The sequence below is a fragment of the Cygnus olor genome, chromosome 1, assembly GCF_009769625.2.
Source record: "Cygnus olor isolate bCygOlo1 chromosome 1, bCygOlo1.pri.v2, whole genome shotgun sequence".
In the NCBI taxonomy this organism is placed as follows: Eukaryota; Metazoa; Chordata; class Aves; order Anseriformes; family Anatidae; genus Cygnus; species Cygnus olor.
Window position 1 is genome coordinate 185,970,382 of NC_049169.1, and position 22,549 is coordinate 185,992,930.

Consider the following 22,549-nt stretch of genomic DNA (forward strand, 5'->3'; position numbering starts at 1 on the left):
AAATAAAACGTAGATTTCTTCTAACCACCAGTTAGTATTTTAAAGCTTACCATATGTTTATGTCAAACTATAAAATGCCTCTTTTGTGAAATGTTAATTTTCAATACTTGTCTGACAAATATTATGCTAGATTTCAATACAATTTATGCATTTTTAACATGCTGTATGAAACCATGGAAATTGGCCCAATTTATTTCAATTAAATAAATCGCTTAACTGTTCTTTATAACCAACATGAGCACTTTGAGCAGATTAAATGGAAAAATATGCTATCAGATGTAGAAACTGAGGCCATTACTAAAAAAAATCACAGTAAATATTATAAATAGCTTTACAAGTTACTACTTTAGAAACACATGGTACAGCACTACTGCTATTACTTGCGCTGGATATCCAGGACTTGGGAAGCTGAAACAGTGTTAACAACTGTCAAATGCCAGCTACAAAGGAATAGAAAAATAGATAGCAAGAACACCTACAAGCAAAGTTTCCAGAACTAGCTAGCATTTTATTTTCAATTCTTAGCAACCTATAAGTATCAGAAACATACAAAATATGAAAGATTTATTCACTGCTCTGAAGAAGTCTACCAGATGAATACAGTGGTTTTAATACTGCTTTTTGCTTAAAATCCAGTTTATTTTATACTGCATTGACACATCAGGATACCTGGCAGCAAGGAAGTTGTGGCAGGTACCAAGAGGAGAAGCCAGTATTTCATTTTCTTGATCTCTTTTTCTTCCTATGATACTTGGACTTGTAAAATTCTCTCTGCCTAAAAAGAATATAATAATCAACACAATCTTACAGTAACTATTTCAATTTTGAAGTGTAAATATAAGCTTTAAATATTATACAAAGCCTGATTTTTAGTACCAAAAATCACATCTAATGCGACCTTCCCTAGTGTTTTGAGCATATTCAAATTCTATATCCAAACAAAAATGAATATATTTATGCCAAATGCACACACACCACCAAAAATAACTCATTTTGTCACCTTAATTGATAAATGTTTCGGTGTACTTCCAAGATATTAGTCAAGTTACACACTCAGTTTTAGTATGATGTGCATATATACTGTGTTGCGCATGTCTTGTCCTTGTAGAAGTTACCATTAGAAGAAACTTAGTACACAAAAGCATGACTTTTCATCATCTCTCTCTCAAATTTACTTAAGACATATAAGAATTCTTAATTAGAATAAGCAGCATTAAGTAATATATATATATATATATATATATATATATATTTTTTTTTTTTTTTTTTTCTGGAACTGTTATTGGAGGTGCTGCCTCTGGTACTGGCAGATATTTTTATGCTGTGCTCTGCATATAAAAGAGAAAGTATGCCCACCAAAGCAGCAGAATCCTCTCAACAAGGAACCTCTTACATGAGCAAGCATCCACTCAAAACAATTCCCAGTCAGAAGTTTCCAAGTGATTCCTATCTCAGAAATTACACCTAGGTTTCCGTATTTCTCTCTGCTTCTAAATTCCTGAGTCCACAGCACGCCTGCATCCCAGTACCACATTAAGGTGAAATCCATTAGCTTCCATCCATGCTCTCACTTTCACAAGAAGGAAACCCAGGTGTGTGAGCCAGCTGACTACAACCAATAAAACTGGGAGAAAAAGACCTCAGGCCAGCCACAGGTAACCACAGAAACTTTAGTAATAACCTTCTTCCTTTCACTAAGGAGTGTAAACAAGCATCCACAGAGCTAAAGTAACCCCTTTGAAACAGAAAGGGGTTTCAAATGAGACAGTAGGTCTCCTTTGTTTCCGTCTTAGGAAGTGCTACCAAGAATTCACTAGGGACTTAATGCTGTTTAAGCCTGAATAGCTGAGGTTAGAAGAAACACGGTCACCTAAGTTGAGCACAAGTTCAACAATAAACTTAAGAGAAAAGAACAGGGTAACAGCATTCCATGGAAGCAATGGTGTAAAGCTCTATTGGAACAGAAACAGTTCGACACCTTTAAAAGCTCTGTTTAGGATCTAAGAATAACTCCAGAAGTAAGGAGTGTCCCACATAACCTGTTGAGAAAAGCTCCTCTTGTCGGTAGGAGGACACAACACAGACACAGTAGATGTACAAATGAGATAACTGCAGGAAAGGGGTTCTATATTCTTCCACAGAAAAGTGTCTTACATACAACGTTGCACATATTCTCCATAGAAAACATTAATCTTTCTGTCCAAGAAGAATGGGTACTATGATTAGCTGGTATATTAAAAAGGAGCAGAGTAACATGCACTTTCATGACATACATGGGATTTGGAAATAACGTCATGAGAAGTACCAACATAGAACTTACTCTCTTCCATTTGGAAAGGAGTTCTGTCACTTTTTTTCTTGTGTCTTACAGTTTTGCTAACTCAAAGAGCTTAGTATTTAAATCTTTCTAAGACAGCTTAAGGAGCTTCCTACTATCTCACATTTCAGCATGATAAACATCACCCTCTCTCGTGAAAATATTTTTCAGATATTTTGTGTAAAACAAAAGTCAAACATAGTAAAACTCACTCTGGTTCTCAGTCACCACACCAATAAGCTCATATAATCCTTGTATTAACAGCATGTAGAGTACTGGGACTAGGATCAGTTTCTACAGTGTACTCTGCGTGCATGCATGCATTATCAGCTTATTGTCAGGCTGAATTCATTAAGATTAATTCTACATTTTTAGAAGTGGTCTTCACAAGCCTACTAAGGCTAAGCATTTTGTTTATACAATTTCTACAGTAGCATTATCTATTACATTAAGAGTCACCAGCAAACAACAAAGGTTTAAAAAAAAAAAAAAAAAGAAAAGTCCCTCATGTCTGGAGCACACAAGAAGCCTTTAAACGTACAGTTTTGCAAAAATCTACTCACTTGTTCCTATTTTTTTCTGATCCAGTTCTCTTCCAGGAGAAGAAAAAGGTGGCATTATTGTATTTTGTTCTTTAAAAATCGGTGGAGTTGATGCCAGCTGGCTGTACGTGAAGGGTTTTGCCTTTGGAGTTTTAAAAGAAGTTTGATCGATGGGACCATCAAGTTCTCCTAACAATTTAGGTTCATATGGGGGTGCTTCTGAGCTGAGTTCTTCAAACCAGTTGAGACTTATAGGCCCTAAGTCTGTGAAGAAAAACAGAGAAAACCACATTAATAAAAAAGAAACCTGCCAAATCTCATGCAAATAACGTATGGTAAAAGGTATGAGTTTGTATGTTATTAAACTATATTTCCACATTAATATGGCAATCTCCATTCAATATGACATGCACAAAAGGACATAATTAGTTGTAAATTAATACAAAATTAATGCTGTATACAGAATGCAAAAATTTATTAGGCATTTACATGCCAGCAAGAAAATGCTTTATCCCCTCCAACTTTAACAGTGTAACTTACTCCTTACCAACTTTAACAGCTGGACTTGATGATCTTGGAGGCCTTTTCTACCCTAAGTGATTCTCTGATTCCACTGCCATAATTCTGCTTATTATGATTCTAGATAGCTCTGAATTCTGATACCCGCAAAGTGTTAAAAAAAAGTCTGCTAAACTTCTAAGACCATTAGCAAAACTAACCAAAGAGCAGATAAATATCCAGTTTGTTCAAAGTCTTTTAAGTTTAGTTTATCCCTTATTTTTCTCAGACTGGCAAGTTAAACAGGTTCCTTTTAACATTGAGATATACTACTGTTGACACATTTGGCAAAAGACTAAACTTGGCCTGCATTCAAGTACATAAGGAAACCCAGGTAAAAAAAAAAAAAAAAAGTACAAAAAAGCAACTGAACACACATTATGAAAAAAACTACAATTAAGATAATTGTATTAAAAAAGTAGGTAATGGCAAATAGAGATTTGGGGCAAGCACAACAGCTAACAAGTTGCATAGTACTTCTATATGGAATGTACAGCTTACAGCAATTGTGTATAAAATATCAATGTCCAGGAAGAAATCCTAACAGAACATGTTTAGTGTAGTTATGCTCTACCTGAATCACTGCAACGCGTCTTAAATATTTCAAAGAAGGTTGGTCTTTCCACAGATCTGCAAGCCATTTTCTTATCCGTAAGATTACTGGAACGCATGTTGAGAAATCTGGGGAGAAATTAGAATGCTCTGTCTGGTGGTCCCATTCCCAGTGAGGTGAGCTGGGCAGCTCCTAACCCTGCTCTCCTGCATCTCTTGGCGGGTGTGATGAGGCTGTGCGGTACCCGTCCACTGTAATGGTGACCATGGTACGAAAACAAGTGAGTGTGAGGACTTACATTGGAGATAATATGAATATTCAACAAATACCAGACAAAATACAGGACTGGGAGGATACTTTTGAAGCATTCCAGGTAGAGCAAGCTGCCCACAGCCGCTCCTTCACACCAGGCCAGTGACAGCCCTGGTGTGTCCTCGCACAGCCACAGCTCACCCACCGAGCGGCCTGTGAGGCACTGCCAGCTTCACAGCCGTGTTCACGAGAAGGGCACAGACTGCAGGAAGGCTCTCCTGTGTGTTTTGGGATACCTTCATCGTGACACGTTTCACTTCTCCTGCCATAAAGCCAGCTCCCCTCGTGACAGATGCCCTATACACACCTGTAGAAGTGTATATACTCATATAGTATATATTCTTTAAGCCCTTTGCTGAAAGACAAACACCTGATAATATATAATATACACTCTTTAAGCCATTCACTTCAAGCCTGACAAACTGGGACCCACCTCAGAAGCAGGCTCCAGAAGGGGAGGCATCCCACCTGCCTCGCCCCTCGCCCCCCGCCCCTCGCAGCCGCCCTCCCTCAGCCCGGGACCTTTACCTCCCTCCGGCCCCCGGCAGGGCACGGCGGCCGCCGCCGCATCGCCTCACGCCCGGGGCCTGCCTCCCCCGGGGCCGCGCTCCGCTGCGCGCCCCCGAGCCGCGCGCCCCCGCGCCCGCCGCCGTTCCAATCCCGGCGCCAACGCTCCGTCACAAGCCGCGCGTGCGCGCGCAGGCCGGCCGCCGTTCCCGCCGTGCCGGGCGGGGGGCGGGGAAATGGCGGTCACCGCCTCGCCTCAGCGCCTGGCGGGTGGGTGGCGCGGGGCTCGCTCCTCCCCTCAGCGCGGCTCGGCGGGTCGGGGAGGCGGAGGGAAAACCGAGCGAGAACAGAACCTGTTGTGTAAATGCTTTCCCTACGCGTGCGGTTTCCCACGACACAAACAGGGAGCGTCCTCCCCGCTACAAGGGTGTGTCTGTGGTGGCACCGGCGCTGTGTGTCGGCACAGCGATGGGTTCACTGCACCTTTGGGTGTCCGCTACTCTGAGGGATAAAATGTTTCTGCCCAAGTTCTCTTTAACAATAGCAGCATACGGAAAACCTATTTCTAGAGTAATTCTTCTTAAGGGAGGATTGGTTTTCTCTTTGATAAAAGGCTGTATAAAATAACCCATGTAACCCATGTAACCCATGTAACAGCCGTCTCATAAAAATCTTTATTAGAAAGTAAATGGAAATTAGAAAGTAAAGGCTTAGATAAAAAAAAAATGTATGCTGTATGAAAATAACATCTCATCCCTTCCCAGAAAACGCCTTGCTGACTAGACATCAACCCTCTATATTCACTGATCTTGCTTTTCAGTCCCTATACTCTGATCCAAAAGTCATCCTTTTATTCACACATCCCTACACGCATGCAGGACCAAGGGTTGTATCCAAGGTTGACATGGTCCAACCATTTACTGGCAGTTAACACCAATGCCCCAGAAAAAAAGTCTCAGAAGTCTTACAGCAAGCGATACTGTGGTGGAGTGTCATTGCCTGGGAGGATCTCAACCCAATCTTTTTAGTTAGGTGCTTTTGTAGGCCTCAAAACATGAAATTTATTACGGAGGTTGTTGTTATTATGGCTAGTATAAAATACTGTTATCCTCTGGATACACGCCCATCCCCATTTTGACCCTTGATACCTTCTTGGCCTCAGCAAGGAGTCCATAAAATAACTTCAAGTTGGGTGGAAAATTCTTCCAATGGCCAATTTTGGGTTAGCCATCTTTCATTCTAGCTGCATGTCCACCTGCCCTTGTGTTATAAAAGGGCTTCTAGTTACCTATCCATACCAGTCATTATTTTACAGTTTTATCATGCCTCCTTACTCATGTGTCACCTCCAGATTCTCTTCACACGATAATTTTCTGTGTCCCTTCTCCTTCCAGCAAACTTAGTTAGTTTCCTTTAATCCTGCAGAGCCCTGTGGATGTGCAATAACTGCTTCTTCCCATAGCATTGTAGAAGAAGCCATACATATTTTGGGTGATAGTATGTAGTTTCCATTTTATTCTCAATCTGCTCAATCTGCTTCACTATTTTATTTTTTTTCCATTGAGTTGATATGGATGGTACTTTGAAAATCCAAACATAGTGTGCAACCTTGACCCATCTTGTTTTTAACTGTGTTATTCTTGAATCTTAATCCATTTTTGTTCTGTAAAAATGTTTTCTACCAAGAATTCAGACACTTGAAAGGATCTTTCTTATACACAGTGTGAAAGTTTAAAGGCATCATCCCTACCTGTTCTTCTCTAGCCCCTCCTTTGCTGGCCCATTGGATTTTATAATGCTATGCTTTTATAAAGATGGTGAGGAGTCGTGCAAAGGAATTATTTAGCATCACAGCAAGTCCAAGGATTTGGGGATTCTTTAGTCTCTAAAGATTCACATACGCTGTTTACATGATTTAATAATGTTAATTATGTTACCTTAGAATTGACGTAAATAAAGTGATGTAATTACCAAAGGACTATTAGTCTAATATGTAAGTACTTGTATTGCTATAATTTATTTTATTGCACAGATATTAAGCCACTTTTCCTGGTGTAACTGTTTTCCCTCTGGAGTTTTGCAGGAACTGAAGTATACCCCATCTTTTTCTAAAACAACACAGTTGATAGAAAAGCTGTAGGTAGGCAATCCTTAAGTAATGGGCGTGTTCAGAACTTTTAGCAATGACAACGACTTCTTTTAAAAGATTAACGGCCCTCATTGTTTGCTCGGCTGTTTGTGGCATATCCCGTTTATCTGGGCTTTGTTAGTTTCCCAGACCCTTTTTCCTTTTTTTAAGACCTTTAACAGAGGGAATGGCCAGCAAGCAGACTTTCCGTCACCGTGACGGCTCCGTTTGCCCCAGCTATGGCTGAGCTGTGTTCAGTCTCCGCAGGGTCTGGTGGGCTGGTGCAGCTTTCTGATCACACAGCTCTGCAGAGACCTTCATTGACTCGCAGCTTCCTGAGCAAATGAGGATTTACAGGGCCCAGGATGGATCATTACATCTAACCCTGGAGCAACATTTCCTGCACGAAGCCACCGATGAAGCCTCCAGAAGCAGAGCAGGTTGGGCCGTGTGCCCTTGGCAAAGGGACAGGCAGGCTCTGTACCCTAAATTAGGCACGGGAGGAAAGCCCATGGCTGGAGCAGCGACTTCATGGCCAGGGACAATCAGAGAGCAGAGAGGATGGCAGGCCTGGTAGCTGTTCCCTTGCAATCAGCCTCCAGCCAGCTGGGCCCAATTTCCCCATCAGTTAGCAGCAATTAACACCATCTCTCCAAGACCAGATAAAGGCAGGGCTGGGAGCCCTCCTAGAACTGATTTCTCTGCAGGTGCAGCCATGGAGGGCTTTGTCTACCCACCATTCAGCACCTACCAGAGCTTTAGGGACCAGACCTTTAGGGGTGGCATGACACCAGGCCGTGGCGGGGACCCAGCGCTGAAGCAGCCCAGCTGGAAGCAGAGCAAGAGCACTGGGCTCGGTCCCTTCCTTGGGGGGCCCCCCACCCCGCTGACCTCTGAATACCTGGACAGCTACCGCCGGGCCCACCTGAAGGCCCTGCTGTCGCAGGTGAGCCCAGGACTGACCCCCCGGCTCCGCCGAGCCAACACCAGGGAGGTCGGGGTGCAGGTGAACCCCCGGGCTGATGCTGCTGTGCAGTGCTCGCTTGGTCCTCGCACACTGCCCACCGGCTGCCCTCTCAGCCCTGTTGGCTTCTGTGCCCGTGGGCACATGGCCCTCTACTCACCTGTGCTGGACCGCCGCCTCTTCACGCTGCCCGAAGCTGCGGGGTCCCATGAGAAGGATGAGGCGGCTGTGGCCACCCCTGAGGAGCAGAAGGCAGAAGATGGTGGTGGGGAGCAGCAGGATGACCAGGCAGCAGCCATTCCGCCGACCGAGGGGCAGTCGAAGGCGTCACGGGAAGAAGCCGCAGCCCCTGGCCGCCGGGCAGCTTTCCAGGTGTGCAAGGCACAGTGGTGCCCCCCCCACCCCCCCCTTCCCTCCAGGTCTGAGCCCCCCAGCCGTGGAGGTGGGTGGTGGTGTAAGGGGAGCTGGGCCAGGTGGCCGGGGGGCTGCTGAGTGACCCCTTATCTCCCCACAGTTCTTGGAGCAGAAGTACGGCTATTTCCACTGTAAAGACTGCAAGACCAGATGGGAGAGTGCTTATGTGTGGTGCATTTCTGGAAGTAACAAGGTAATTAACTTGTAACATCAAGTCTTTTCTTGTTCCTGATGATTGTAAGTACAACACAATCTGAGAAATCATGTTTTTGGCACAAATTTAGGACAGCCATATTCGACATCCTGAGTAAGTCTCAGTAGTAACTGAGAACTTGTTTTTCTTAGGTGTACTTCAAACAGTTCTGTCGCAAATGCCAGAAGGGCTTCAATCCCTATCGTGTGGAAGCAATCCAGTGCCAGGTAGGTTACAGTATTTTTTTACAGTAGGTTTCTGTATTGTGGTAAGACTGCCCCAGTTTGCGATGAACTCCAATCGTTTACAGTTGCTGAATTTCTTACTGACTTTACCTGGAAGAGAATTTTCTGTTGAAGTACTAGAAGCCTTATTTGGGAATGGTGTAATAGCATAGGTCGCCATCTTGTAGATAGCTTATGTGAATGGTTCTCTCTTCCTACACCATCCTGTCTTGCCACATGCAGGATAGATAGGGTTTTGACCAGTATTTCTAGATGAGAAGGCTCTTACAACTTTACAGCTTTTTTTTTTTTTACCACAAAAGCTCTTTTAAGCATTTCAGCTCAAGTATGATTCTATGATTAAGGGAAAACAAATGTCAGTCTAACAAAGTGCACTCATTTGATCTACTACTAATGTCTTTCCTAAGACCTGTTCGAAGACTCGTTGCTCCTGCCCTCAGAAGAAAAGGCACATTGATCTCAAGAGACCTCATCGCCAAGAACTTTGTGGTCGCTGCAGAGGCAAGAGGCTGTCCTGTGATAACACTTACAGCTTCAAATACATTGTCTGATCTGCGTGCCCCATTTTGCACTTGCACTTTGTCAGTCTTCTTGCAATGTTTTGACCTTAGGCTTTTGACCTGGCATTGGATAATGGATAAGGACTTTTGTATTTATAAAATATTTAACTATTATATATGTTAATAAAGTTCAATAAAAGTTTGCACTGGTTTATTACCTATTAGTTTCCTCTTGTTGTAATCAAGGAAGAAAGTTTATATGTAAGGAAATGGAACCTGTTCACTTTCCTAAAGAAAAGAGACTTTGCTTTCAGTCTACTTTTAGGTAACTTCTCCCTTCACTCAAACTGAACTAGTGTGGAAGATGCAAATAATGCTCTGGTGTATAAAATCTGTGGTAAATGTATCTGCATGTGTTTGTTGGAGCTCATACATACTGCCGTCTTCCCTGCCACATGTATATTTAAAAATCAAACACAAGTTTACTTATTCTGACATACAGTCTTTGATTCATGTCTGTTAAATAGGAGGGAGAAGTATAAGCTATCATCTCAAACTTTTTGGGCTGAGTTATCTAGTATATAATAAATTCTACAGAGGTAATGTGTACTAATATCACTAAAATAGCTCCCAGTGCCTGCCAATTAGAATAAAAGCTGAGACAGAAGCTTCCTAGTCTTGTAAGGCATCTCAAATGTAACAAGTGAATAATTGAATCAGTTTTCATGGAGACAAAATGCAGCCAGAATCCCGGATGGGAATATGGTTCCTATTCTTCCTCAAGTCTAGAAATGATACAAGGAAAGGCAGATTGCTGCATCATGGCCTTTGTTGTATATGTGAAGCACTACAGGATAGTTTAGGTTGGAAAGAACCTCAGAAGGTCTGCTCCCATCTCTGTGCAGGATCAAATGAATCATGTTGTACACGGTAATGGGATTCTACCTGTAGGCCAGTAACAAGTGGGGTACCACAGTAGGCATGGCCTGGGACCTGTCCTGCTCCACTTCAGTGACGTGAAAGAGGAAACAGCATGCACTTGGCAAATCTGCAGATGCCACCAAGCTGAGGGAACCAGCCAATGCAGCTGAGAACAGTGCTGCCACTTAGAGGCATCTCAGCTGACTGGGGAAATGGGCTGAAGGCAACCTTGTGATTTTTAGGAGAGACAAGAAGAAATTCCAATGAGGTGGGTGTGAGCCAGCAGAGGGCAGCAATAATATCCTGGCTCCTATCAACAGAAGCAGAGCCAATACAGCTGGGGAAGTGACTGACCGTGTTAGTTAGCGCTCATGAGAGCACATCTTTTGTCATTATCATATCTGGTTTAGGCTCTCAATATGTGAAAGATATTTATCAGCTGTCATGTGTTCAGTGGAGGCCAGCAAGCTGGTTGCAGGGTTGGAACACTTGCTGTGTGAGGGGAGGCTGAAGGAACTGGGCTTGTTCAGTGTGAAGAAGCAAAGACTTCAGTGAGACCCAACAGTAGCTTACAAGTACCCATGAGGCGGTTATTACTGAGGAAGGATGGAGCCCGGCTCTTCAGTGCAGCTGTGCACTCTTCATCTTTGAGGGTTTTCAACACTCAACTGGATGGCCTGAGTAACCTGATATAACTGCATGGCTGCTCCTGCTTCAAGGGGCCTGGATGACTTCCTGTTGTCCCTTTAAACTCGATTTTTCCTGCAATCTGTAAAATACAACTTTGCAAAGTGACAGAACCATTCAAAACTTTCACCGAGCACTAAAATTTTTGCAGACCACCCCAGCTGCAGTTTTTGAATAGCTTTCAAAAGTGGAAATATGTAACTGATGTTTGAAAACTTCTCTAACCATTGTGGGTTAGTTTACTCATAAGAAAAACTCAGTGATAAATAGCATCTCTTTTGAAAAGGATTTGCCCTGTGTTTATTTTGTCCTGCAACTACAATGGGGCTGCAGCACTCTGTGGATTCCACCCCTTTTATGCATCAGTGCAAGTGTTTATGAGTGTCCATTTAAATTTGTGCAAGCAAGCTGAAAAAGGGATAAAGGAGAGAGGACTTTACTGCATTCCCAGAACCTAGGCTGATATTGCAGTGTGGACAGATTTTCTTTTACCTATAGCATTAGAAAACAAACAAACAAAATGACTGAAAACTAACTCTGGAACTAATAGGTTCATTATTGATGCTTTTAATAGAAATAAGCCTGCAACTGGGATTTTTTTTTTTTTTTTTAGTTAAGAAACTGCTTTAGTCAATGTGCTCTTCTGGGTTGAGTCTGAGTGTGAAAGAAAATAATCTTTACACTTCTCACTGGTCACTTTAACGAACAAATTTGCCATAAGCCATGAAAAAGGGGACTTTTGGGGGCTGCTTATCATCCATACCCTTGGCAGCTGTATAGATTCAGATAAGAACACAGTCTTCACAACTAGCACATACTCTGTTGTGATTATATGACTTTTATATTTTAGTTAAGTGGATGTACTGATTCAAATATCAACCAAAGTTACTTCACAAAAACGGTAAGTGTATTTACAGAGTGAATAAGTTACATAGTTGTCAGAATAAAAGTGTCTCAGATGTGCAACAGATTTACATGCATACATTTAACACTGGACAGCAGTTAAATGTAAGAAAAAGAACATACAGTTATGACATATATATACATTACAAATAAAATAGGACATCTCTTTAAAGAAGCTTAACATGAGAACTTGCATTTCACATTAATATTTTTACTTTTTATACTCAAAATTTATATTAAATAAAAATATGCATGCATTAACAGTTCAAAAGATTTGACTCTGTGATGGGACTTTCTCCTACAAAATGGCAAGTTAAATTAGATCAACCATCCTTTAATATAAATATATTCATAAAAGCAACCCTCTAGTAAAAAGCCGTCAAGATCCTTTAAAAAAAAAGAAAAAAAAAAGGAAAAATCTACCAAGACCATTCATGATACTTGTGGGCCTAAGAACAGACCTCTGCAATGTGATCCAGTACCTTCGGAGACAGTAGCCTAGTAACATTAGGAAATGTACTTCATAGCAGCTCGTTGTTTTAAGATACAGTAATAATATTCAAATTACAGTGTACATTAAATTGTAGTCCATTTACAATTTGTTTCATATACACAGGCTCTCAGCTTTTGACCAACAAGTTTGCGAGATTCTGTGGCCAGCTTCATTCTGCCCATCTTTCACTCAACCAAATAAGAGAAAAAAAGGAAAAAATGTACAAGTTTTTTTTTCTTTTTTTTTTAACAAAAAATATTATTTCATGAAGGAAACATTGCACTTCTGCCAACCTAAAATTAATTTGCTATAAAGGAAGTATTGTTCAGTGTAGTAGGCTTTGGTATGCAATGGAAGTCACTTCTTCAGTAGTGAGTTGCAGTTGCTCAGTGAAATGCTAACTGATTTTTTGTGCAACAGAGAACAAAGGATGTTGTCCTGGATGCTCTATGCTACCTTTGTCCTTACAGTATTGCTACACATTTGAAGTTCAGCCCATATCTTTTTAGAAGAAATCCTAAATGTAACAAGAGTGAGTACAGTTTGACCAAACCTTTGTAAGGCTGAGAAGACATTGAGCCACCTCACTCCAGCAGGGCAGCACTCCCAGCTTGAAAGAGGACACGAGAGTCCTGTCAGAGACTTGTGCCGGAAACGCTGGAATCTGGAAGAAAAGTATTGATGACCCGGTAACTCTGGGCTCTGCGAATCATGTCGCGGATCTCAATATTCAGTTCCATTAATTTGGTGCAGATTTCAGTCAGGCTCTGGTTAGAGCCCACCAGTGCATAGGTGCCCGTCTGACCCAAGGTTTGGTGTCGGAAATAAATGTTCAGTAGTGTCTGGACTTCATCATCAGAGCTACTTCCAAAAATATCATTGGGCCACAAAATCCTGCAATCAAAGAGGAAGAGAATGCGTGCATCATTATGGGGTATTAGCACAGACTGAAACCAGGTGACAGAGAGCTCTAAAAGGAGAATGGACGTGCACATATTTACAAACCAAAATAACTCACTGTTTTATGCAACTCATTTGTTAGTGATATCAAACACTGAAATCACATAAAAGCAAATTCCTGTTTTCTAAAACAAAAACCTTAAGAAAACTAATTCAAGTAAGTGAAGTGAAACTGGGCTGAATGTTAGCTGATGCCAGTGACATACACTTGCTAAGGAATTGGCTCTATAAAAAGATTCTTAAGAGCCTCACAGAAGTACTTTTCATCTGTGCTATGCAATTAAACATCTTCGCTGTGGTAAGCATCCGTGTTTGTATTACCAATTTGATATTGTTACTTGTGGTGCACACCCACAAAAGTTAATAATATCAGTGCCCTACGTACCTTGTTGAAAAATATGAAACAAATTACGGTGACTCAGCACATTATATTTAGTATAAAGTTAGGAGGATAATAAATGCATGCTTTTCCAATAACATGGAATTCTAACAGGAACCATGTAGTAAAACTTGCCTGCATTCTCTTATTTGTCGGACGGCTTTAACAAGTTCATTGTTTTTCAAACACTCCAGCATGGACTGAATAGCTGCTTCTGTAGAATTGAATGTGGGCTCAGATTCCACATTCAGAGGCTCAGCTGCAATTGCGGCAGTAGCATCCTTAAGATTTTTCTTCAACTCGCTCAGTTCTCTTGACATGTTTAACAGCTGTTCCAATGAGAAAATTATGAGATGGGTATTTTGGTAGGCACCAAAGAGAGTAGTTATTTCAAATCTGTTCTTATTAGCACATTAGATGTACACATTATGGAAAAGACCCCATTTTAACACAAGGACATTTCTTGGTCTCTGTGCTCAGTATAAGGAAATACAGACTACAGATTTGTGTAGTTTTTTGTTGTGTAGCTTTAAAATGCATTGAGCTTTCTTTAATCTTTTGGCTTGCTAACATTCAAGAGCGCATCTGAATAATCTTTTATTTCTGCTACTGTTTTCATATCATGGCAGGAAAGTTTGTGAAAATAACATTTACCTCTCCTAGCAATGATGTTGTTATTTATTTACAAAACACATGCAGGATCTGATATGATTAACAGATGGACCAGAATTTAACCCTTTGCCAGGCTAAAAAGTTATAGGTCTACCTTTACATGCTCATATATGCTAGAAATAACCACTGTCACATGAACTAAAAACAGACCTTCCCTTAAATAATAGCTTATGATTCCAGCAAAAAATTCTATTTTTCTGGTGAAACAGCTATTCCTCATATTGTTGCTCTTCATTTCCATAGGGTGCATCATTTATAACAATCTAAAAAAGACATCTGCTAAACAGCTACAGAAATCAATTCTCTAATGAAGGATACAAAACATTTCTAAAATTTAGGCTACTCTAACACTAGATTCCTAGTATCCTATCTTCTCTTAGAAGCAAGCAGCCTGGTCGCATTACAAGACAGCCTGGAGAACAGTTTCTTAAGACACAATAAATATTCAAGCTCCTTGTACTACTATACCACATCTAACAAAACAAACCATCTCCATTTGCTAGAGAATCTGTAAAATATCAGAATCTGTCATAAAATATATTTTATAGCTTGAAATTTTGTTTTACAGCAACAAGCAAAGTGCACTAACTTCTCAATCGTTTAAAATATATACGCTTCAACAGGAGGGAAAAAAATATATGGAATGGCAAGTTATGTTACTACCCTTCTTTAAACGACGATTGTTCAACTTAAAGTGATCACCTCAAAGGTTTTTCAAAGCAGTTTGTTTTTTTATGCAATTGTTGGCAATAAATTTGACTAACAGTATCCTTGTGAAGTGTTTCTTTATGTAAGATACATAGATATATCCAAAACCAGAAAGCTATTTAGATCAAAAGAGATAGGGTGTTGTGTCAAAAATACTTAAAGAATCCCTGTAAAAATGTCAGAATTAAAAAGACTTATGAAATTACAGGATTTTGTTAATTATGTTTTTAAAATACTTTTAGCACTCTTGGGAAGCATTTAACTGATTTCAATTTGTTTATCCACTGAACAGGATCAGGAGGTACACTTGCAGTCAAAATATAAAGTAGTTCTATACTAAACACCTAGTTTCCACAGGTACAAGAGGATGCAAAAACATTTAAAACTGCTGCAGACATTTCTAGTACAACATATATGCAATGGAGACAGTTTATATGGCTGGAGATTACAATAAATAACTCCAGTAAAAACCTCAATTTTGCATCCATATTAAGATTAATTTACCACATTATTTTGTTACTGTCATGCTAACAAGTACTCCTGGTCTATATGTCTCCAAAAATCCAGATAAAGTCAGTTATGATCTAGGAAAGGGAGATTTTCTGTTTGCGTGAAGAAAGCTCATATCCCCTAAATATTAAAACCTCAATTAAAAAAAAAAAAAACAACAAAACTCATTTGCAGATGTTTACACCATGTGAGCACTCCCTTACATGTAAAGCATGCGAGCAAAGTTAAGATTCAATATATCATTCTAGTTAATTACCACTGACTGAAATGACTTTTGAAGACTCAATTTACAGAAGAAACCAGTCTCTGAAAGTACATTCAACTACAAAAAATACTGGATCTCAACTAATCCTTAATGAGGATGCTGGTATACTGGTATACTAAAGTATTTTGTCTGCAGACTCATGTTCAGGGTGAAATCGTGTGGTCTTTGGTGCAAGTTCATGGAAAGAAGAGTAAGAACATGAAATTAAGGACTGTTTTTTAGTATAAGAGTTTGCTACATACCTCTGGCATGGAACTGACTTCATGCACTTGTCCGATAAGTTTACAGTAGGACTGAAAAAGCAACAGCAGCTGGAAGTGGAGTTTATATAATCTCTGACACAGTTCCAATTGCTAAGGAGAGATTTATAGAAGAACTAATTAACAAAGATCAGTAAGTTGGGATAGTTTCTAATAATCAGTAAAACACATTTGAGATAGTTTAATTCTTCAAAAAAACATAATTTTACTAAAGTATAGTCATGTACTACTTCAGAAAGCAAATAATGCTCATTCTTCTGCTGGTAAATCATAAAAGACATTGAAAATTAAAATTATAATTGCTAGCTCTCATGTAGCACACATCAGCCCCAATCTCAAAGCAGTTTATATAGGTTAGCTTTACTGACCCCACTGCAGCTGGAAAGCACAGGCAGAATATGGGAGAAGTGACTTTGCCACACAGAAGATAAAACTTTTTTTAAAAAAAATCAGAAATAGTCAAAGACCTCTTCTGAGAGGATGGAAATCCAGTAGAGAAGCAATGAAGTGATCGTCCAAGAGAGTCAAAGCTCCTGCCTGCTCCTCTGAGAGGAGAAGAAGAGAGGCAAATAAAATCCAGCCAGGAGTGGGATGGAGGAAATGCCAGCTCGTGGATTTTCCACCATCTTAATGAAACCATACAACAGATGGACTGAGTTTCATGTGTAAGAGGACATCTGGCTTCTGCAATTTATTTTCCCAGCTAAGTAGATACTCTTACATGAATACTAACTTGTTTCTTCCGGAGTGATGTGCAGCACCACACAAAGTGTCAGACACATCAAAGTAACATGAAATGGGCATGTGTGCCAGAGACACCAAGTTAATATGCTAATGGTCCTGGTATCTGTGTGTCATCAAGAGGAGCAATCTTGCAGTTCCACAGATGGATCATGGTGGGGAAGGGAGGAATATTTCATCTTTGGCAAATTACAGAAGTAAAAAATCTGCAAGTACAAGTCAAGAAGCTTCCTGTCACTTTAGCAGGAAAGACTTGCAGACTTCAAACCACATTTGATTTGTCTTCTCTACAGGCACAGTGACCAAGTGTGAGCTCAGTGATCTTTCCATTTGTTTGGAGGAACTAAAGCAGAGGTTCATGCCAAACATGATGGAAAAAAAAAGAAGATGCTATTAATGACTTTGCCTTCTTAATGCACTTGACACATGCTTGGCCACTAGCGTATATTTTGGCTATTTGCTGAATCAGGGTCAGTGCAAATGCCAGCACAAATACTAAGAAAAAAGCTCTTTAAAAACATCCTAAGCATTAATTTGACTGAAGTGTTTGTTTACATCCATTTCAATATGTAAGTGCCAGGGCTCCCATTAATAAGCCAAAATTAGAACCATATCCTTAGCGTTCTGGTTCTCAAAATTTCTTTATGAGACAGACAAGCCCAAGGGTTGAGGTCAAAAGAGATGTTCTTTGGAAGACCTCACCTTTGTTCCTCAGGCTACCTGGCCATGAACAAGTCAACCAAGGGCACTGCCAAAACCAGGCAGAGCCATTCTCCCTCTGAACTCCATCACATGGGTGGTTGATGGAGGAGTGGGAGCAGGAGGAGAGCACTGGGTGGTGGTGGGGGCAACCTGGCCAGGCACATCCGCAGTGGGGAAAATGGAAGGGAACACTTGGGTGACCTGCTAGGACAGAAGTGAATTACAGGCATAGACTAAATCTTCCAGTGGCCAAAAGAATGAGGAAGGGCATGAGGGACTTGACAAATAAACTTGCTCGGTGACCGTTCTCTGTAACTGAGGCCACACAGAACTGCCAAGCTTGCATCTATGTTTTGAACCTTCCTCCTCCTACAATGATTATCTGAAGAACCTCCTAGAAAAGACTCTGGCTTCTGGTTTCTCTTGAACGATACTTGGGCATGTCAGAGGCTGGCTGGCGCCCCAACCCTGGAAGGTGCCAACAGTGCACCAGTAATGCCGGCGCGGGGAGGCACGCTCGCTCCCTGGTCCTGGTTCAGTAGCAGGGACACACCTCGAGGATATCCAGTAGGGATCAAATTCACCCTACCCAAATTTTGGAGAACTGGTAGTGCTAATTAGCAGTTAAACACACATATGCTTCAAGTTGTTAGGGAGTTAAAGATTAACTGAAAACCAGGACATGGTATAACATTAAAAAAATCTATTTTGCGATAGCTTGGCATGTGACACACCATTTTTTAGTCCTTGGGACACGATAATTCAGTGTTACCCTTCTGGCTGCTAACCTGCATTAAGATGAACTAAGGCTGAATTGAACATTGTATTTAGTCACTATATCAAGCAAAAATAATTTTTCTTCCTGAGTAAGGATTAGTAACCAATAATAGTGAAAGTATTCATCAACGTATAAACAAAAATGATTTTAAACAACTGTCAACTATAAATTGTAGTTTTTCATTGAGACAAATAAAAAAATAGGAATTTTAATATAACAATTAACTGATCTTCCACTCCAGCATATTATTTCATTCAAAGGCTTGATTTTTGAAAAAATATGTACACGACAATTTTAAACAGAATATGAAAGTGTCAGAATTTTGGCAAAGTATTTTTAGATTTCACAGAACACACCTTAGTAAATTATTTTAGTCACTGCATGTAGAACCACATATCCTACAGGAAAATTGTAGCAAAAAAGGAAAACATGCTTAGAAATAAACCAGTAAAATCAGGGTGTATTAGTCCATCTGCAGATGGACAAAGAATATGAAAGAACTTCAACTTACTGCAAGAGATTCCATTTGCTACACAGCAAGCATGGCACAGGAGAAAAGGAAAGGAAAGAAAGTATAGTGTCAGTGTAATGCATGCAATAGGAAGCACAGCCCATCTTTAATAGCATAATTTGTCAGCAGTATTAGCAATGCTTGCCTCAACCTGGTAACTGGTTGGAAATATCACATACAACATGCACAGCACTCAATAAAGTCAAGCTCTTAATTCTAACTGTAAATTACAATCTAAACATCCTTAGTTGGACGTTCATATTTATTAGTTTTGATTCATCCCACTCAGTAGCTCAGGAGCTTACAATGAAATTGTGTTAGAAAATTCTTGAAATAATACTTTTATTTAAATTTCCTTTCCTTATTATTAAAAAGAACTCATAGAGCAAAGTGCTCAAAGCATTATGCAGGGTTTTCAAGTGATTTAACAGAACTGAAATTTGTCCTGTATATATATTATGTTATTTATTAATACTTATACTTTTGAATGTAATAAGTCTGATGAAATTTACAGGATAAGATTTGTGACTGCTGCAGTTATTACTTGGCACACTACAGTGGAAATACTTCACATGTAACTTACGACAATCATATGAAAAAAAAATCCATGGAAAATGCCAGTTTGGTTTGACTACATGGCAGTGCCACATGTTCAGATTTGTATTCCCTCCTCTCACCAGTAATGATTCACTGATTTGTAATTCTGGAACTATTAAAATGTCAGTGTAATTCTTGTTTTAATAGCAATAAAAATTCTAATTTACCCGCATTAGCATTTCAAAGATTAGAGACTAACGTCTCAGAAATAAACTCTCCTCAAAAAAGAAGTGTTCCTCTTTATTTACCAAGAACTAACAGTTGCATTCTGTGCATTTTTCAGGCAGCTTTCCTTATTATTTATATATACTATGTTCTCATGACATTTTAGATGAATGGAATTATGTCAATGTTGTAACTAACAGACTGCAAAGACATCTGCCCAGTTACAGCCTGATGTCAGTGCGTATGCGCACAATGTTAATAAACATTTGAAGTTCTTATTAAAATGATTTACCTTACCTTCAACACGAAGGCAGCAAACACAGAAATGTCAAGTAATGCTAACTTGGTATAGCCAAGCAAAGCCTTTCGGTCTGGCTTCTTTCCATGGGCCTTACAACTAAAGAATGTATGAAAAGTATTTTCCCAAATTCTGCACTACCCATCAATAAAACCACGACAAACAAAGCTTTAGCTCCTGTAATGTTTAATTTTATGCCTTTAACATTGTTTGAATAGTTTTTTTTTTTTTTTTTTTTTTTTTTACTTTAAGAGTATTTAGTACTCTTATAAAAACCTTCCTTTATATCTTGGCTTCCATGCAGTTTATGTAAATTAAGTTTTGTAAAGCCAAGTTTAAGATAAAAAGACAAGAGCAGACAGATCATTGTGCTGTAGTAAATTCACAGATACGCTGATTTCTGTTTTTCAAATCTTGTCTGCCTCTCACTTAGGCTCCTCTGAATCTTAGCATACCACCAGTTTACACTTGGACTTTCAAAAACACTGGAATCCATATATAATTTCTAACTTGCCACTTTAAAGAAGGAAAAAAGCAGCAAATAAGTGAATTCCATGGTCATTTTTTCCCCAGAAAACAACTGTTTTTTTTTTTTTTTTTTTACTGCTTCCAAAAAATAAAAATAAAAAAAAAAGTAGGAGGTTCGGGGAAAAGGGAATTCAGAGGGATGATTTCACCTTACATGAAAATCCTTCCTGCTTCACTTGAAGAAAGTATACTGATCTTTCAGTACTACAAAATCTCCCTAAAGTACTGATGGTCAACTCAACATGGCTCTGCAATTTCATGATAGTAACTTATCTTCCTCTCTCTTTCAGCATAAAATGAAATATTCCTTGGAAGTTGAGAAAATACTAATTTTTGGACTAAATGATGTTTCTTTTAGTCTCCAGTAGCAAGGGTTCATGCAGAATGTTCCTAGCTTTCACTCTTCTCCTCAATCTCTAGTTTAATGCCTACAGTAAGGGAACTATGACACTACACAATTAGTGTTTTTGGCAGCTGAAAATACTGAATGTTATACTGAATGATACTGAACGTAGCTAGCATATGCTACACCTAAGAAACATGCCCAATGTTCTCCTCAACAGCAACACCTTGATTTATCTTTCTATTAAGACAGGGAATTACTGTTCTGTATTATTAGCAGAGCAAGAAGGTAGCAAAATACTAGTCTTTAGGTCACCAGCCTTCTTGCTTTTTTTTTTTTTTTTCAAGGAATCATTTTTACATACTAAAAGGAGATGAGAGTTACACAATTATTTCTTAAGATACTGAAACTTTGATGGCAACAAAGTCATTTAATGACACAGGAGAGTCCCATCATAACAAAATAATTGCTGTCTGCAAGGGTTTTTAATTGCAAGTGCGTTTTATTGAGGTATTCTATTTGACTTGATATTGCAGCAGACAAAAGCTTTTCCCCACAATCTAGGAAAGTGGGTATATGTATCAGAGACAAAAAGAGAGATACAGCATATGTTGCTGCATTCTTAAATATCCACTCTCCTTGAAATTAAACTGTTCTGTCAGGAGAAAGCTAAAACCCAGCTGTGGTCCTCTAGAAAATCTGCCTGCAAGAGCCAAATTGAGCTCATTGTCAGTCCATGGATATGTCCAACATTAGTCAGATATTACAGAGAAATTTGTTAAGAACTTCTAATTTAATAGTGAGACTCACTATGCCCTGAGTTCTAGTGTGACTCAGTATAACTCCAGATTACTGCAGTGCCAAGAAGTAGACCTCCAGCCTTGTTGGTGGCCCAGAGTCAGTGAACTTTAGCCACAGAGAAACCCATAACAAGTACACTCTGAATTTTTCCAGCAAAGTTTTTTAATGGATGCGGCATGTTTTAAATATCCACTAGCAGTGTGACTTTGTAGAAGCCACGCTCATGAGCTTGTGTTCTTTGGGATGAGCAAGGTTTAAGAAAGGTGACTTTGGACTTACTGAATAAGCTGTATGTCTCAATAGGAGACAAATACTTACTTGAGTTAGCTAGTACTAAATGACAAAAAAAATAGGATCTTCCATGTATCTCCTTATGAGAAAAAAAAATAAATCATCAAACCAGTCTTTGACTGGATAAAAAACAAAACAAAACAAAAAACTCCCTGTTTGGTAGGGTTCAAGAATACACTGATAGCTTTACTCATCTGTTACACCTGAAGAGACAGCAAACCAGTAAATGCAGTTACCTTTGCCTATAAACTGCCTCCTATGTCCTTGAGACTCTGCAGCATCAAATGATCGAACATAGCATCAAAGCTTACAAATTGAAGACGTACAAATCATGCAGTCTGCTGCAAGAATAAGGGGCGGAAAGACATTCTGGGACATTCAGCTATTACCCAATTTCAGAAAATTTGCTAGCTCAAGCAGCTGATCTAGACAACTTCTATTTAAAGCTTCTTCAATGTCAGAACAAGCAATTTTTGCCTTTGCCCATTTTCAGTAACAGAAACAATGGTCAACAAATCATGTGCAATTATTTAGAAATAAAATCTGATTAGAGAAACTGGTGCCAAGCTAACCACCCCCATAGGCAGGCATAGCTCCATTTAAGTCATCTGTGACGCAACCCTTCTTGGCAATGCTGAACCTGGTCCGATGTCTGTCTCGTGAGCAGAGTGGATTATTTTCACCTCAAGCTTTTTACAAGGTGGTGGTGGGTTCTGAGAATCACAGATTTCTGTCCTCCATAGGACAAGGTATTGCTTTTTCTTCCTTACAATTATTTCTGAATCTTTTCAAAGGCAACCTGT

General features: G+C 39.7%; 3 protein-coding genes across 3 annotated transcripts in view; 1 reads left to right on the plus strand and 2 right to left on the minus strand.

Moving 5' to 3' along the window:
• BRCA2 (BRCA2 DNA repair associated) overlaps positions 1-4,939 on the minus strand; it is a 40,342-nt gene extending 35,403 nt beyond the window's left edge. The window contains exons 1-4 of the mRNA XM_040543867.1: positions 4,811-4,939; positions 3,992-4,098; positions 2,881-3,123; positions 670-775 (exon numbers count right to left, since the gene is read on the minus strand). Coding sequence (XP_040399801.1) covers positions 670-775; positions 2,881-3,123; positions 3,992-4,088 — 446 coding nt within the window. The 5' untranslated portion in view covers positions 4,089-4,098; positions 4,811-4,939. The remainder of the gene's footprint in view (positions 1-669; positions 776-2,880; positions 3,124-3,991; positions 4,099-4,810) is intronic.
• A 2,659-nt stretch (positions 4,940-7,598) lies between these two features.
• ZAR1L (zygote arrest 1 like) lies at positions 7,599-9,975 on the plus strand. Its single transcript, XM_040543873.1, has 4 exons — positions 7,599-8,253; positions 8,396-8,488; positions 8,641-8,715; positions 9,141-9,975. Exons 1-4 carry the CDS (start codon positions 7,633-7,635, stop codon positions 9,282-9,284), a joined length of 933 nt encoding a protein of 310 aa, XP_040399807.1. The 5' UTR covers positions 7,599-7,632; the 3' UTR covers positions 9,285-9,975.
• Positions 9,976-11,663: 1,688 nt separating this feature from the next.
• FRY (FRY microtubule binding protein) overlaps positions 11,664-22,549 on the minus strand; it is a 190,133-nt gene continuing 179,247 nt past the window's right edge. The window contains 4 exon segments of the mRNA XM_040543874.1: positions 11,664-13,131; positions 13,712-13,905; positions 15,974-16,084; positions 18,724-18,741. Coding sequence (XP_040399808.1) covers positions 12,873-13,131; positions 13,712-13,905; positions 15,974-16,084; positions 18,724-18,741 — 582 coding nt within the window. The 3' untranslated portion in view covers positions 11,664-12,872.

What these genes read in the sequence shown, in the direction of transcription:
- ZAR1L (XM_040543873.1), top strand. Translation starts at nt 7,633, where the DNA reads ATGGAGGGCTTTGTCTACCCACCATTCAGCACCTACCAGAGCTTTAGG. An exon ending in GCCGCCGGGCAGCTTTCCAG is followed by an intron (nt 8,254 to 8,395) that starts GTGTGCAAGGCA and finishes ATCTCCCCACAG; the next exon opens with TTCTTGGAGCAGAAGTACGG. An exon ending in TGGAAGCAATCCAGTGCCAG is followed by an intron (nt 8,716 to 9,140) that starts GTAGGTTACAGT and finishes GTCTTTCCTAAG; the next exon opens with ACCTGTTCGAAGACTCGTTG.